The following is a 13,989-nucleotide window of genomic DNA, read 5'->3' as shown; positions in this document are numbered from 1 at the left end:
TTGCACCACTCCACTCCAGCCTGGGCAACAGAGTGAGACTCTGTCCCCCCAACCCCTGCCCAAGAAAAAATCAACAACAAAAAAGAAACTAATGTATATGAGACTGGGGAAAATAGTAAAAATCTTGCATAATTGTGTGTAGTTTGCTTCTTTTTAAACACTTTGCATTTTAAATAAACAATTAAAATCACAGTACATTGTGGATGTGACTGATGCCAGACACACATTCTGCTGTTCAAAAGACCATGACTACATTAAAAGATTCTAGTTAAAAAGTTGCCCTGAAGTAATAATGCTCATGGGGATAGTATAAGAAACAAACACACAAAGGTGGGTAGATGGGAGGTACTGGAGGCCTCAGAACTTCACCTTTGTGCAGTTTGTCCTCCATTGCCACACATGAACTTTGGATTTGGCCACAGTTTTTGAAGATTTGTGCTTTGCTTCAAGTTTGTATTTTTTGTTGGAAACTTAGTTCCCAGAGAGGTTTTGCATGAGAATCACTTGGAGAATTTTAAAAGCCAAGCTCCCTGTCTGATTGGATTTAGGAGCCATGTAGTAGGTTTGAGGAATTGTCCAAAGCTCTGGTGGGTCTGTGGCATAGCTAGGCTTGAGAACTGTTGTGTTTATCTGCCCTCTGGGGAAATAGTTCTTGAGTGTTGACAATCTTGAGACAAGTCTGGCTCTGTCGCCTGGGCTGGAGTGTGGTGGCGCAATCTCGGCTCACTGCAACCTCCGCCTCCTGGGTTCAAGTGATTCTCCTGCCTCAGCCTCCGAAGTAGCTGGGGTTACAGGTGTGTGCCACCACGCCTGGTTAATTTTTGTATTTTTGTTTTGTTTTGTTTTGTTTTGAGACAGAGTCTTGCTCTGTTGCCAGAGTGCAATGGAGTGCAATGGCGCCATCTTGGCTCACTGCAACCTCCGCCTCCTGGGTTCAAGCGATTCTCCTGCCTCAGCCTCCAGAGTAGCTGGGGCCACAGGTGCCCGCCCCCATGCCTGGCTAATTTTTTGTATTTTTAGTAGAGACGTGATTTCACTATGTTGGCCAGGCTGGTCTCAAACTCCTGACCTCGTGATCCGCCAGCCTCGTGATCCACCCTCCTCAGCCACCCAAAGTGCTGGGATTATAGGCGTGAGCCACTGGCACCGGGCCCTGACCAACTAAAATGGTTAGTGTGTGTTCCATTTAGATGCAGGTTGACGTTCAAGTAGAGGCAATATATGACTGGTAAATTGTAATTTCAAAGGAAAGCAGTAATGGGTCAAACTCTTGGACTGTTCTCTTTCTTTCCCTTAAAAAAAAGTCTGTTCCATCTGAATCTAGCTCTTTATAGATGTTCAAATCCTTAAGTTTACTTGCTAAAAATCATCTGAGGTGCTTGTTCAGCATATTCCCAGGCTTCTTGCTTGAAAGTTAAAAAATTCAGCCATTCTAGGGTTGTGTCCAAGAATCTGTATGTTGAACAGCAACCTCAGTTGATTCTTGTACTGAGGCAAGTTTGGGAATAAGGTTAGTGTGGGACAGGGTTTCGATCTTTTGTGTTCTGTTCTGCTGCTTTTTTAGCTGTAGAATCTTGGGCAGGAGCGTCTGAGCCTGTTTCTTCATCTCTTAAAACAGAGTAAGAGTAGTACTTGTCTCTTAGGGAAGGAAATTCAAATGAAATAAAACGATACTTCTTGGCAGTGGTCTTTAACTAGTAGCAGGTTTGTCCCCTTCCATTACCCTGGACATTTTTGCTTGTCACACTGGGGATGGGGGTGCTACTGGCCTCTAGTGGGTAGAGGCCAGAGATGCTACCAAACATCCAAGAGTGGGTATGAGACAGCTCCCCACAATAACAAATTATCTAGTCTCAGGCATTTATAATGCCACCAGTAGGCTGTGCACATTGGTTCATACCTGTAATCCCAGCACTTTGGGAGGCAGAGGTGGGATCCCTTGAGCCAGGAGTTCGAGACCAGCCTGGGCAATTTAGGGAGATGCCATTTCTACAAAAAATGTAAAAATTAGCTGGATATGGCAGCACACACCTATAGTCCCAGCTATTTGGAAGGCTGAGGTGGGAGGATTGCTTGAGTCCAAGAGGTTGAGGCTGCAGTGAGCTGTGATGGCATTGCTTGCACTCCATCCTGAGTAAGACCCTGTCTCCAAAAAAAAAAAAAAAAAAAAAAAAAACCTATGATTGAGAAACCGTGCTCGCCATGGTGAATGTTGGTTGTTAGTAAGAAAGTTGAGGCCTTTTGTGGTTTCTTCTCTGGCCTGATCCAGGAAGCCCTCTTACTCCCATGACGTTATGGGCATACGTTTCACATTTATTATTGGGATTGGTAATCAGATCTTTTAATCTCCTTTGAACTTTGGGAGTTGCTGAAAGTACCATATATTTTATAGAAGTTTAAAGTTTATAACCTAAACATTAGCTAACTAAAGACAAGACTCACAGGGCTGAAAGGAACTCTTGGTCAAATTGGTCCATCTGTCCGTCCTTAGGGCTTTAATGGGTGTAAATATGTTGCCTGAGGTGGTTAAGTATTCTTTTGTTAATGAATTCTGGGGAGAACTCCCCTTGTAACTGCTTTCACAGCTTGGTTATTTACAAAGACTTCGTTTTTACCTGAATAGAAAGCTTCCTTTGTCTTTTGTATGTTAGCGCATTGCCAGATCCTGATTAGGTAGGTATTTGTGAAGTGCTTTATCTAATTTGTACCTTATCTAGGCTTCTTGATAGAATACATGTTTCTCTAATGTATGCCTGGGTGCTAATAGTTTGGTGCTATGGAAACTACTCATATTTGGTTATTGGGGAGCAGAAGTAGTGTGCATGAAGAGGCTAAGGTGATGCCTGCCTGGCTTCAGCTGTGAATTTTAGAAATATACTTATTAAAGGTAAATTTTTTTTTTCTCTCTTTACCGCTGGATTTCTTAATCTGGGAGGTACTTGATGGAATTTAGCCTTTTTATCCCTTGAAATTATAAGCAGCATTTTGTGTACACTTTTTCTTATACATGTACCTTTTTCTGCTGTCAAAAGATAAAATTTCAACAAATTGAGTATAAAGATCTAATTGGATTTTATTGTTGATTAACAAATTAGGTAGCACCCCATCTATAAAAAAAATAGTGCCCATTGGGCATGGCGGAACAATTGGTTTTTATAAGGTTGAGCAGGAACAGGGAAACAACATAGTCCAAAAATGTGGGTTGTTTAACATCAGGTTACTTGAGGTTAATTTGCTTGTAAGGGTTAAAGCAGAGGAAACTTCTTATGCCAACTCAGACTGCCTGTTTAGGGATTTGGGTATCTTCTCTCCTGAAGGTAAGGTAAACAGTTTAGAAGTTTAACATGAGTGACTCCATTTTGGTTTGGTCTGTTAGGGTCTAGGAGCTCAGTCCAAATTAGTGGCCTTCCATAGATTCTATTTAACACTGGAAGGAGGGTCCATAGTGTTGCATGTGTTAGGGTGACTACTGAGAGCACTGATGAATCCTGGGGAGGGCCTGCACCTTAGAACTGATCAGTTCTAAATGTTACAAACAGACCTCTTTTCTCAGAAATAAAGAATTCGGAAAAGTTCAAAGGATACAATTAAAGTTTTTTTTTTGTTTTTTTTTTTGAGACAGAGTCTCGCTCTGTCGCCCAGGCTGCAGTGCAGTAGCTCGCTGCAAGCTCCGCCTCCCAGGTTCAGGTGATTCTTCTGCCCACCTCCCGAGTAGCTGGGACTATAGCTGGGACTACAGGCGCTTGCCACCATGCCCGGCTAATTTTTTGTATTTTCAGTAGAGACAGGGTTTCACTGTGCTAGCCAGGATGGTCTCATCTGACCTTGTGATCTGCTGGCCTCGGCCTACCAAAGTGCTGGGATTACAGGAGTGAGCCACCATGCCCGGACTAATAAAGTTTTAAAATAAAAAAGTTGGACATAGCTAGGGTCACTTTTATGATTTTGGCATAAAATAGCTAGAAAAATAAAAATGCAACATACCTCCCTAACAATTTGCCCACAAGGAAATTCCTTGTGGACAAAGAACTCAAAGCCATCCCTCTGTTCACCTGAGACAAATGCGTATGTGATTGCTTCCTCTGCCCTGTTGTTTTGCTAAGCCAGACTGATGCATAAATGACTATTCCTCTACTCTCTTCTCACATGGAACTTGTGTATTCAGTGAAAGGCTGATCAAGAGACTTAAAAGAATGCAACCGTTTGTGTATTATCTACCTATGACCTGGAAGCCTCCTCCTCTGCTTCAACTTGTCTGGCCTTTCCAGACCAAACCAGTGTGCATCTTACACATATTGATTGATGTCTCATGTCTCCCTAAAATGTGTAAAAACCAAGCTTTGCGCCATCACCCTGGGCACATGTCAGGACCTCCTGAGAATGTGTCATGGGCATGTCCTTAACCTTGGCAAAATAAACTTTCTAAGTTGATTGAACTCTGTCTCAGATACTTTTGGGCTCACAATATTTACAGACCTAATTCAGCCCTAATCTAGCCGCTGCATTTAGTTGCATAGTGTGAATATTTCACGTTTTACTTTTGCATTTTCATAAATGAGTGTATGGATTATTTAGGTTTTTTTGTGAGCAGAGCTCTGAATATTTATTTGCCTCGTCCTATACAAGTTTGATAATTTGTCTATGTTACATGCCCACAAATTGAATTGCAGGATTCATACACTTTTTTTTTTTGAATTGGAGTCTCACCCTGTTGCTCAGGCTGGAATGCTCAGTTCACTGCAACCTCTGCCTCCCAAGTTAAAGCGATTCTCCTGACTCAGCCTCCCGAGTAACTGGGACTACAGGCGCGTACAACCACGCCCAGCTAATTTTTGTATTTTTTGTAGAGACAGGGTTTCACCATGTAGTCCAGGATGGTCTCAGTCTCCTGACCTCGTGATCTGACCGCCTCGGCCTCCCAAATTGCCGAGATTACAGGCATGAGCCAGTGCGCCCCGCTGATTCATATACATTTTAAAGGTTACTGGTTATTCTTACTATTATTTAATACTATGAGACTTTAATTTCTGCAAAGTAGATGAGTGCAAAATAGCCAGTTATAATGTTTCCCAAATTAACAGAGGTTTAGTTATTTTAAAAATGAGTTTATTGGCCATTTCAGTTTCTTCTCTGTAATTGCATATCCATTTTCTTTGCGCATTTTTGGTTAGATTTTTGATATGTAATTCTTCATATGTTGTGTATCTATATCCTTTGTTGTGTGTACATTGAAATTTTATTTCCCAGTCTATTGTCTTTTAACCTGGTTTATAGTAATAATCTTATTCTGAAGCAGCATAGGACTTGAACTAAAGGTGGAGATTTTAAAGAACTACATCCAGTATTCTTTACCAATTAGAAATGTGTGGCCGGGTGCGGTGGCTCATGCCTGTAATCCTAGCACTTTGGGAGGCCGAGGCAGGTGGATTACCTGAGGTCCGGAGTTCAAGACCAGCCTGGCCAACATGGTGAAACCCTGTCTTTACTAAAAATACAAAAAAATTAGCCAGATGCAGTAGTGCGTGCCTGTAATCCCAGCTACTCTGGAGACTGAGGTAGGAGAATCCCTTGAACCCGGGAGGTGAAGGTTGAGGTGAGCCGCGATCACTCCACTGCACTCCAGCCTGGGCTACAGAGCAAGACTTGGTCTCAAAAAAAAAAAAAAAAAAAAGTGTGACTAATTAGTCTTCTTTGCTTTTCCATCTTCTTAAGACACATAGAAGTGACTGAGAAGGAATAGTTACACAGTAACTTTGGTTTAATAATCAGTTTAACTGAAGAATGTATGTAAATAAGGGCAGTGATACCTAACGCTGATAGTTGATAGTGTGGATTGGATAATTCAGACTGTGGGGTGACACACACATACACTCTTGGGCTCTGTCTTTATATGTAAGGATTGGGAGAAGTTTTGTATATGCCTGACACATAAGTGCTCCATATATATTAGCTATTGTATCACCAGTAGGAAGTTAGCCTGGAAGTAAGTTTTACAGAATTCCAGCGTAGATTGCTTTGTTTTTTTTTTTTTTTTTTTTTGCCAGATTTTGCTTTCACCAACAAAAACACTAAGCTCTGCCAAGCAGTTTTCGGCCATTTTGTAAGTTAGGAAAATAAACACTAAAAGTGAAATGGCGGCTCTTAGGCGGGGCTCCCACAGACTTGCTCCTTTTAAGCGGAATGTTGCTGTGCTGCCCTCTTGTGGTCATTTGGGAAAAGGCGATTAAAAAATGGAACAGTAACTTAATGGCTCTCGTTTCAAAGCCCGGTTGCAAGAAGGTTAATCACTCCATTTTTACCTACTTCAGAAAGTAATTTGAAGAGATACCAATTCCTTTTTGTCCACAAGTAAAAGGAAGTGGTAAACTTTTTTCTCATCAGCATTTATTTTTGATTGGAATCTGAATTCCCAGTTTTGACTTGTTCTTTTATCTGTGTATTATGTTTTCCTTTTAATTATTAAGTAGAAAATTATAAAAGTTGTTTGCAATTTAGATGTTGAATAATTTTCAGATAGTTGTTTTTCATGAAGATTCTATATATATGTTGGATAGTCATTCCTGAAAATCCAATGTTTAATTGCCCTGTAAGAAGTAAGCCATTGGTAGTCAGCTAATTTTATTACTTTGTTATTTAGGTGCAAGCTTAAAGGACTCCACCCACTAATTCAGTTTGACCCTTTCTATTAGTCTTGTGGGCTTTCTGCCTCCTGTACTAAACCAGCACTAAAGCTACAGCTTAGTACTAATAGTATTTACTATTATAATTATTAGGTATTAATGGCAATTCATAGTCTTTTAGGAAATGTGTTTTTAAGGGAATAATTCAAATATATATATACACACATATATATATACACACATATACATATATATATATATATATATTTGAGATACAGTTTGGCTATTGATTCCTGGGCTGGAGTGCAGTGGTGTGATCTCAGCTCATTGCAACCTCCACCTCCCGAGTTCAAGTAATTCTCCTGCCTCAGCCTCCGAAGTAGCTGGGATTATAGGTGCATGCCACCACACCTGGCTAATTGTTTGTATTTTTAGTAGAGACTGGGTTTCACCATCTTGGCCAGGTGGGTCTTGAACTCCTGACCTCAGGTGTTCCACCAGCCTCGGCCTCCCAAAGTGCTGGGATTACAGGCTTGGCCCATAATTACACTATTTTTTTTTTTTTTTTTTTTTGAGACGGAATCTGGCTCTGTTGCCCAGGCTGGATTGCAGTGGCGCGATCTCATTTTCCATTTCCAGTTTATTTAGTGATTACTCCTCTTGTGAGAAGTATGAAAATTAAGTAATGCCTTTAGTAAGACTTCTTTTTTTTTTGCCTTTAAGCAGTTTCTCTCCTTAGTATTTGTATTCAGTCTTACATCTGATTTTCTGGTTTCAAAAACAATATAAAAACACTTCTTTTTTTTTTTTTTTGGAGACGGAGTCTTGCTTTGTTGCGCAGGCTGGACTGCCATGGCACGATCTCGGCTCACTGCAACTTCTGCCTCCCAGGTTCAAGTGATTCTCCTGCCTCATCCTCCCAAGTATCTGGGACTACAGGTGCACTACCATGCCCAGCTAATTTTTTGTATTTGTAGTAGAGATGGGGTTTCACCGTGTTAGCCAAGATAGTCTCCATCTCCTGACCTCGTGATCCTCCCATCTCGGTCTTTCAAAGTGCTGGGATTACAGGCATGAGCCACCACGCCTGGCCTAAGAACACTTTTTTAAAACACTCATTCAAATCTTTGCTTGTTTTGTATAGGGTGGGGTGCACTTGCAGCCCTTGCTTTGGATTTAACTCTTATGGTTAGACATATTTTAGACAGTTGACTAGTTTAGACATTAAAAATACTTAAGGTATATATTGAAGTGCTGTGAATTCACTACTAAGCTTCACTACTAAGTTTCAGTCATAAAATGTCACCAGTATCATTCCCTGAGCGCATCTGCCTCCATCAACCCCTAAAGGTAAATATGGTTGTGAACTTGGTGTTTATCTTTTCTTGGGTTTGATTTTCATTGCTGTTATTTTTGAAATTATACAGGTAATCCATGGAGCTCACAAATGTACTTCAAATAACCCATCCCCAACAGAATAAACCAGTGTTAGCAATGTGGTGATTAAAATGCATTTATACACATAGATATGTGCTGACAGAAATACGGTTTTTTTGTCCCCCCAGAAGGTATTGTATGCATTGTTACATTTCTAGGAATCACTCTCCTACACAGACTCAGAAACACATAGCTACACAAGAAGATATGTGGAAAGATATTTATGGGTACAGTCAACAGTTTCGAAATACAAATACTCTACTCAGAAATACAGAAATATGGAAAGTGTATCAAACATATTTGCAACCTATTGATTAAGTGAAAAATCTGAAAAGAACCTAAATGTACCATTAATAGGGGAATGTTATATAAAATGTAGTGAATTTATAGTATAAACCAGTTCAAAGGGAATGAGATAGGCATCTGTATAGACATATCCTGATGCGGACATTGGCATTCCATTGCATCCCATCTGCAGTGCTTCCCACTTTTCAGCACAGAACAGTAAACATTTCTAGTTGGACTGTTCTAGTTATCTTCAGTAAACTAATGCTGCCTTTTGTGGGTCTTTAGTTGGTAAAGATTTTCAGTCTTTTTGTTGCCATTGGAGTGTTTTGTTTCCTAGGAGTGTATAGACCTGTTGTCCTGTGACAGTTTTATTGGTGGTGATTGCCAAAACATGATTCTATTCTTAAACTTTCGTCTGGAGTTAAACATTGTAGTAGTTGAAAAACTAAATATGTTATTTCAAAGGGGAGGCAAATTGTACATTCTAGCGAATGAATGTGCAATTGAATCCTTCTCTAATATACCAGGAACAGAGAACATCAAAGGAGATGTGCTTAGTTTGCAAGTTTATTGGGGAGGTTGACAAGCGGTCAGATTACTTTGTAGTATGGGACAAGTGGAGGCAAGGGAGTGTAGATGGTAACAGCTGCTGGAGCTTTGGAGCGAGTCTTTCTAGGACAGCATGTGTGTCATTGCTAAAAGTATGGATAGCCAGCAGGGCATGGTAATTGAAGCTCAGATTTGAGATGTGGCTGCCTGTTTTCCATCTCAGTGGTGGTAACTGCTATGACATATGTCAGTATTGTGGAAGTATCTGATAGGTATTGAGCTTAGGATAGGAGACCAAAGGATGTTTTCCAGGAGAAGGTGATACCTGAGGCCTCAAAATTAGAGAGGTATTTAGTTTGCTGTGTCGGCATTGGGTGCAGGAGCTAGAGGGGAGCAATGGGGGTGTCTGGAGCAGTGGGGGTGAGGGAAGAAACGATTAAGTAATGTGCTTTGAGAAATTGTCAGAGGCCAGGTTTTATAGGGCATGCTGAAATTGGTTGTTTGCAGTGACCTGAAGACCTGGATGCCTGGGAAGTAAACAAGCCTTCAGCTGCCTTTGCTATGGGAATATAATTTCCAGGTACTGCCTTGCCTAACATCCCTTTCAAGTAGACTGCCCTTTCTATTAAATAAGTCCCTTCCTTATGAGGAAGTTCTGGAGCTGTCTCTGTACATGTCTGTCCATGAGCAAATAGTGGAGGCAAAACTAATAAATTCCAACTAGTGTCATGAATTGTGGGGTGACGACTCACTAATGGGTGTTAGCTGGGGAGAATTTTGTGTTAGGGGAATCTCAGCTTGGGTGTGATATGCTCAGATTTCCTCTGTTTGGGTAGGGCTTTGGCGTTTATAGGGCACTGCTTTCATAGCTGTCATTAGATGCTCTCTTGACACTACTGGTAGATGTCACATAGGTTGATACAGGTTAAAAGATGACACAGGCCTGAGGTGATCTAGGACTGAAATGGAAACTGCGATGCCAGAGCCCACACCTTTTAAGTGATCCTGTCACTATCCAGCTCTCCTCTTTTCTTTTTTCTTTCCTGATGTCAACCTGCCTGGTCACAGGTATAAAATAAGTGACTCAGATGCTTTGGTCACCTGGACTAGTCAGCTTGGACTGTGCAAAGGGTTAAAGAGTCTGTAATTATAATGAGGTCTTGAAACTGTTGAGTCACTTGTGACAGGGATGCCTGTTTTGGGGCCTTGTATAACAGGGATAAGAGTTAAGTTTTCTGAGTCTCTAATCTTTTGGACCCCTAGAGTAAAATAGAAATGAGCTTTAGATCCACACTTGGATTGGAATCCTGGCCCCCTCACCCTCTTCCTCAATTTCTAGTTTTGTCCATTGACCAAGTTACATAAAAGATGTCAGTTTTTTTCGTCCTTCATATGGTGATAATAATGCCTAATAGTATTATTCTTGGGAATAAGCAAAATAATATATATAGACACACACATACATATATACACATACATACATATGTAAAGTATTTAGCCTAGTGTCTGATACCTATTAGGTGATCAGGAAGTTACATGGTTTTTCTCATCTTTCCCCCCTTCCCAGTGTTGGGAACCTCCCTCCGACCCCTGCTCTCCCATTTTTTTCTCATTGCTTCCTCATGGTAACTGAAAGGCCTCCATATTGTAATGTGCTGTGGATCGCATGGTGTTATTTGGGTCAGTCCTAGTTTGCAGTTTACTGCCCTGTGCACCTCTAGAAGATGCAGTGATGGTAAATATAGAGCTTCCCTTTACCCTTTCAGGTTTTGTGCCACGTGTCTTATCTCCTGACTTCTGAACTCAGGGACTTTTCTGTTAATGTTACTGTAGGTTCTGGGTTTTTCCTTGCCCGCCTCAGAGCAAAGATAGGTAGTTTTCAAGCAAAAGAGTAGAGTGGACAGTCCACCTCTTGGTGTAGAGTCCATCCATTGGAGGTCTTTTTGCTTCAGAGTATCTTCCCCTCTACCAGCGTGCCCCTCAGTTGCTTTTTCAGCATTAGAGGAAGATGAGGATATTGCTTTCTCTGTGCTTGAGGTTGATACTCTATCACCCCTCAGTCTCTGTGGTTTCTGGTTTATTCCTTTAGTTGTCATCTACCTGCTTAGATTGCTGCTCCCTACGGGATGTTTGGAATGAAGAAAGGAAGGGAGATGTGTGGAGGCCAATAGCAGTCTTTGTTGGGTTGAGTGTTCTCATTAGCATCAGAGTGCCCTTATTGTTTACTTGTTTCTGTTAAGTCTACCACTTCTGAATCTCACTGCAGATTATAAGGCAGGGCCTCTGGATTGAGGTTAATGTGTATAAATTTTTACAAACCACCCCAGATGAATCTCATTTGCTCCTATTAGTGAGAACCGCTGATTGGATAATTGCAACCAGTTTGCATTCTTCCTCTTTGGGTAAGATGCTTTGTTTTTTTTTTGTTTTTGTTTTTGTTTTTGTTTTTTGGAGACAGAGTCTCACTGTGACACCCAGGCTGGAGTACAGTGGCAAATCATGGCTCACTGCAGCCTCGACTTCCTAGGCTCAAATGATCCTCCCACCTGAGTCTTCTGAGTAGCTGGGACCACAGGCACGCACCATCATACGCAGCTAATTTAAACATTTTCTTGAAGAGATGGGGTTTGCATATTGTCCAGGCTGATCTCGAACTCCTGGGCTCAAGCAATCCTTCTGCCTAGGCTTCCCAAAGTGTTGGGATTATAGGTGTGAGCCACTGTGTCCAGCTTGGTTGGTTTTTTTTTTTTTGGAGACCAAGCCTCTCTCTGTCTCTAGGCTGGAGTATAGTGGTGCGATCTTGGCTCACTGTGTCCTTTGCCTCCTGGGTTCAAGCGATCCTCCTGCCTCAGTCTCCCGAGTAGCTGAGACTACAGGTGTGTGCCACCACAGCCAGCTAATTTTTGTGTTTTCAGTAAGACAGGGTTTCACCATGTGGTCCGGGATGCTCTGGATCTCCTGACCTCTGATCTGCCTGCCTCGGCCTCCCAAAGTGCTGGGATTACAGGCATGAGCCACCACGCCCAGCCTGCTTGGTTTGGTTTTGTTCTGTGTTTTGTTTTTTTCTTGTTGTGAGGGGAATGATACTTAGTAGATAAGACTTAGTGGATTCATATCTATCTGGTTTCAAATCATATTATGTTAACTAGGTGTGGGAGTTAAATACTTAAGAGCCTCGGTTCAGCCTCATTTGAATGAAGGGGACAGTAATATCCATGTTCAGAGTTTCTGTCAAGAGTCTGTCCATAGAAATAACCTGCTCTGTAGCATCATGTAAACATTCAGGAAATGGTAGCTTTTGGGGATTTTGAGAATGGTAGCAATAACATTATTTGGAATGTAAAAGTATAAATGTGAATTTGAAGACTTTGGTCTTATATTATCAGCATTACTATCTGTAAATGTTTGACCATGAGAATTTTTTTTTTTTAAAGCAGATTCGTGTGGCAGTTCTTAAGTATTTTTAAATCTCTCTCTTTCTTTCTCTCTCAAAATAAGTCACTCAGCCTCTGAAGAAGCTTCGGGTTCAGACTCAGGCAGTCAGTCGGAAAGCGAGCAGGGAAGTGATCCGGGAAGTGGACATGGCAGCGAGTCGAATAGCAGTTCTGAATCTTCTGAGAGTCAGTCGGAATCTGAGAGTGAATCAGCAGGTTCCAAATCCCAGACAGTCCTCCCAGAAGCCAAAGAGAAGCCAGCCTCTAAGAAGGAACGGATAGCTGATGTGAAGAAGGTATCTACTTTGCCCTGCAGTACAAATGTGCTGCTAGCCTAGGACAAGCTAGCAGACCTTTATTGCTTATGAAAACTCATTAGTATATCTTGATAATGAAACCTACAGCCATTTTTTCTAGTAATATACAGTAGGATATCTGAGGATACAAATGAAGACTTCTTTCTGCTCTATTAAGGAAAATAAATTACCTGAACCGTCCAATTATAGGGAGGAGAGACAAATTTTTATATGCTTGGTTTTTAACTTTATTTATTTATTTTTGAGACAGAATCTTGCTCTGTTGCCCAGCCTGGAGTACAGTGGCGCAATCTTGGCTCACTGCAACCTCCGCCTCCCAGGTTCAAGTGATTTCCTGCCTCAGCCACCCAAGTAGTTGAAATTACAGGTGTCCGCTACCACGCCTGGCTAATTTTTGTATTTTTAGCAGAGACTGGGTTTTACCATGTTGGCCAGTCTGGTCTTGAACTTCTGACCTCAGGTGATCCACCTGCCGCGGCCTCCCAAAGTGCTGGGGTTATGGACCTGAGCTATCATGCCCAGCTTAAAATATACTTTTAAGGTTAAAGTGAGCAGTTCCAAAGTTAATAATGTGTAGTTACAGATTGGATGGACCTACAAGCCAGTCAGAATGATTGGAGTGTGCCTTTGATAATCATTATCCTAAAATGAGAACTTCTAAGGAAGGCTCTTGGTTTTCTGTGTTCACATTGTTTTCACATGTTAGCTCCCTGCCCTCCTCCAAAAGCTTATTACTTATGTAAGAGTACTCAGTAGTGAGTATCTCCACATGGTAGATTTTTCATGGAAGAGTTGACTTAGATATCAGCTCTCAAAAGCGCAAATATAGAACACAAGATAATTTTAGGATGTAAATTTTACAATATATGCTGTAATAAAGTCACAGTAGTTGAGCTAGAATGCCTATCTGATGTCTTGGAGTGATAAAACTAGTTGATGTAGTAACACCGAAATGATTTAGCCCTCCCGGTTAATAAGGGCTCCATGAAAACCTGTGTTGAGTAAAACTTTCATAGCTCTAGCAGAGGTCCACGGGTGGGCATGGGTAGACAGGCTAGAGTAAAGCGCTCTTTTCCCTCCTTCCTGTCTCTGCCAGGTTTTTTCAGAGTGTTTTATGTTTACTGCCTCTTCCTGTATTTCCCACTACTTGGTTATTCCTAACTCCTTCTGGTTGGACCTTTTGTCCTTTAACTCCAAGGTGATGCTAAGGCCATTACAGAATCTGTGGACTTGGGATTACATGATTACATTGGATTCTAGTTGTAAAATGCCTATTCCTGGGCCATTTTCTTTTCTTTTGAAGCCTTGATTTTCTTCAGCTTACTTCATCATTTTTATGTTGTT

General features: G+C 41.3%; 1 protein-coding gene across 5 annotated transcripts in view; it reads left to right on the top strand.

The window, feature by feature from the left end:
* The window catches only part of CHD2 (chromodomain helicase DNA binding protein 2), a 178,359-nt gene that overhangs the window by 56,510 nt on the left and 107,860 nt on the right, over positions 1-13,989 (top strand). For all 5 annotated transcript variants that reach the window (XM_023220850.2, XM_023220854.2, XM_023220852.2 and 2 more), the window contains one exon: positions 12,393-12,624. In XM_023220850.2, the coding sequence (XP_023076618.1) occupies positions 12,393-12,624 (232 nt within the window). The remainder of the gene's footprint in view (positions 1-12,392; positions 12,625-13,989) is intronic.

This window comes from Piliocolobus tephrosceles, chromosome 6 (genome assembly GCF_002776525.5).
Source record: "Piliocolobus tephrosceles isolate RC106 chromosome 6, ASM277652v3, whole genome shotgun sequence".
Classification (NCBI taxonomy): Eukaryota; Metazoa; Chordata; class Mammalia; order Primates; family Cercopithecidae; genus Piliocolobus; species Piliocolobus tephrosceles.
The sequence above is the reverse complement of the archived record's forward strand: the minus strand, read 5'-3'. Positions and strand labels throughout refer to the sequence as shown.